We start from the raw sequence: 3,681 nt of genomic DNA, 5'->3' as shown, positions 1-3,681 counted from the left end.
CTGGGGTTCAAGATCCCACTCACCACATCAAGGTGGTCCCAGGTTGAGGGGGACATGTGGTCTTAACTCTCTCATTACTTTATTATTGACGATCTTCATTATCTCACATTCATTTAACAGTATATTAATATAAAGAATAATAATAAACTATAATGAAATAAAAATAATTGAAAATATGTTTTTGCTGCAGTAGTGATGTTTGATTATGCTCATAACCCAAGTTCTAGAATCTTAAAACTCCAACAACTGAAGCACATCTGATGAAAGATTGTGTACCTGTAATAACCACCTAAGAGTTCTACATAATTTTAAATTACATTATGTACATAGTAGTTTCTTATCAATGGTGTGTTAACATTTTTCTATACTTGAACATTGGTTAATTTTTTTTATACATGAACAATATTTACTTACCTGCTTACCTTTTGTTTTCAAAGGACAAACAAAATCCTTGGGAAACTAAAATAGCACTTGAAAAACAAAATATATATTTTCTTCTCTTTTTACATTCTGAACATTAGTTTCTTCCTAATCAAAAATGTATATCACAGATATTGTATTTGAAACTTACAAGTTTAAGAGTGAATATTTAACATTTTTATTACAGTAAATAGGTAAATCTTCGGTTACCATGGTAACTTTAAAGGAACTGTCATTTTTCTAAAAAAAAATCTAAAAGAATGTATTATAGTTTTCAGACATTTATCATACAAGAAATCAGATTTATTTCACCATTTTCTGATTAAAGCTCTTTTATACTTTTATTTTAAGCACTCATGATTTTGAAAGATGTAATGTTACATGACAAGAGATAGCATTCTTGAAAGAACAGAACCTCCCATGATTTAATATAATAAATGCTCAATAACTTAAAACTTCCATTCAGAACACTGAAAATAACAATTTTGTGTAAGCTTAAGAATCAAAATTAACATATCTTCAATACTTTTTAAGAAGTCTTCCTCCATGGCATTTGTCCAAATGGAAAGATTAAAAAAAGAATCAATACAGAGAACATAAACAGTTTGCATGTACATCCTGCATTTAAAGTATTACATTAACAATGTTCTGTCAAATAAAGATAAATCTATATTTACCATACATTTGAAATGGAAAGTGAATTCAGGTTACTATCTGGTTTTATGAACAAATGATGATGAAGAAAATGAAAACTAATGTTCTTAATCCAGATGAAATTTGCTATTGCCAAAGATGTGACAAAGGTATATTTACATTCAAAATAATGGAAGACCAAATGTGGTAAGCATATTTCTAAGACCAAATGTGGTAAGCATATTTCTAAGTATACAAAGAAAGAAAACTGAATAAAACTGAAAAATTGGACAAAAATAAAAATGGCTGAAAAAAATGACAATGCTTCTTTACCTAAAACAGTTCCTTTATGCAGTACTGGAATGCAAATTAATCTATATAGCACAAAACATCATAAAAAGCAAACTTCACTCTAAAATTTTAAAGCAAAACCTTCAGAACTCCACCAAACTAGACTGAGGTTAGGTTGATTAAAATAACAATAGTTTACTTCAATTCTCCTTCAAGTATTAATTTTACAAAGAAATCACAGTTCAAGAAAGAATTAATTTGACCATCTTTTGGTTTTAAAATGGTTTGAAATGCCGAATGGATGTGGTTTGTACCAAGATCTACAGATTTTTCAACAAGGTATGTAACAACACCGATCTTTAAATATACAGGGTTCACCAAGCTTCTAAATACTTAAAAGAAAATGAAGGAAAAAGAAAGGGAAGTTGGCATTCATCCCTCTTGTTTAAAGCAGACTAATCCTTATCAATGTTTCACAAATTATTGGAATTTGGGTGTAAGCTTTGAACAATAATCTCAAAACACTAATGTAACTTCATTAACTTTTTAAGTGAAAATGAAATGCTAATATCATCAAATACAAAAGAGAATGTGTAAAGGGTCCTAGTGAAGCAAAGTTCATTTTTCTTTTAACCTGGCAACCCTATATTCACACTTAGTTACAATTACGAATGCCTACAATTTTGTAGTGAGAAGAGTACTGTACCTACTTCTCACCCTATTATTGCACATAATACTACTGAAAACTAAGAAAACAATTGAAATATAACAATACACTTTAAGAACAGGTATCATGAAAGATGGCAAGCAAAATTTAGCAAACCTGTAGCTCAAAAGATGTTTTGCCCACTTTTGAAACAAGATGTTATGATGAAATATAGCTATACAGAAAAAAAGGAAGCTGCTCTCTTAGATGAACAACGGGAAGTAGTAAATGAGAAATGTTTGAAAGCCTTTTCTATGAAAACTAAATTCTACCAATAAATAAATAAAAGGAGTATCAAATAATTAACCTCTATACATAATGTGACTAGCTTTCATAGAGCCCAGAAAAAACTGAGCATTAACCATCTACTGGGTGAATAAATCCTACATTTTTAATGCATCAAAAGTAACAATTCATATGAGTGAAGGCACTTAAAAGCATTCTGTGAAGTTAAATGAGTACAAAATAGCACAGAAAAACTATAAACTGCTTAACAAAGATATTTCATTATAACCCTTGATGCATTAAGATAAAGCAAGACTAGAATACATACCCAGATGTGTATCCCAAAATTATATAATCAGAATATATCCAACTAACTTGTATATATCCAACACATAAGATAGCCACAAAAGTACTATAAATATTTGTGCCAAGAAAAATTAACATATGTGCGTAGTCATTTCCTTGACTCAGAATTCACCATTTAATAGGATGCCATTACTTCACTTGTGGGTATATATCACCAACACCATTTCCAAAATCCAGTAACAAAGAAGTGTCAGCCTTGGCACTTGAGGCACCTACACTTTATATCAAGTCCCAATATACGTACATCCAATCAACTTCCTTCAAACAATGTAGCAAGCCATACACTGAGGCTTGCATATACATACCTACTGAATCATTTAGGTTATACCAAAATATACATCAACACATTTCTGTACACAACAATGAACTTGGCTACTTAACTACACGTAGTGTAAGTGGTTACCATATTACCAACTCGCTGCGTAACAGTTCTGCATGTCCGGCCGGCTCCTCCACTTCCTGCACTGAATCTTATATTTTGATGGTGACCATCTGCATTGGCAAATGCCTGAGCATGGGCAAAAGTGCCATGATGCTGTCGTGCACGATTGTGAGCCTCTTGATGACGCCTCATATGGTCAGCATGCTGGAAGTGGCCACCGCCAAAAAATGAGTCTTGGGAACCAAAAGGGTCACCAAATCCATGGCCACCAAAGAAGTCTTCCATATCCATAAATCCATCACTACCCTGCATGAATGGAAGAGGGTCCTAAATAAACTAGCCTAGCTTTTCAAAAATACTACAATCAGTAAAAAAAAGTACTACAATATTCACACTAATGTTAAAATCAAAAGGCTTAAAAAAAGGATAATGTCATGTCTTAATCTTATTATCCTGGTTTCATGTAAATATCCTGTCATCTCAACCTCAACATTTTGTTATTTACTACAAACCTTTTACACAGAAAAGAAAAGGGATGTATGAAGTCTAAATACTATACATTCAGAATAATTTTACTATTTTTCCCAACCTTTACCAATAAACTGTGTTAAATTTAGAAAATTAACTATAATAAAAAATAAAATAAATGGACTTCACT

The 3,681-nt window shown here is 31.3% G+C and overlaps 1 protein-coding gene across 4 annotated transcripts in view; it reads right to left on the bottom strand.

Annotated features, from left to right (window-relative positions):
- Positions 1–471: 471 nt before the first annotated feature.
- The window catches only part of LOC135201675 (dnaJ homolog subfamily B member 9-like), a 25,285-nt gene continuing 22,075 nt past the window's right edge, over positions 472–3,681 (bottom strand). For 3 of the 4 annotated variants that reach the window (XM_064230798.1, XM_064230797.1, XM_064230799.1), the window contains exon 4: positions 472–3,329. In XM_064230798.1, the coding sequence (XP_064086868.1) occupies positions 3,018–3,329 (312 nt within the window). In that variant the 3' untranslated portion in view covers positions 472–3,017. The remainder of the gene's footprint in view (positions 3,330–3,681) is intronic. The other variant, XM_064230800.1, reaches the window with a different exon arrangement.

This window comes from Macrobrachium nipponense, chromosome 28, assembly GCF_015104395.2.
Source record: "Macrobrachium nipponense isolate FS-2020 chromosome 28, ASM1510439v2, whole genome shotgun sequence".
NCBI classification, from domain to species: Eukaryota; Metazoa; Arthropoda; class Malacostraca; order Decapoda; family Palaemonidae; genus Macrobrachium; species Macrobrachium nipponense.
The sequence above is the reverse complement of the archived record's forward strand: the minus strand, read 5'-3'. Positions and strand labels throughout refer to the sequence as shown.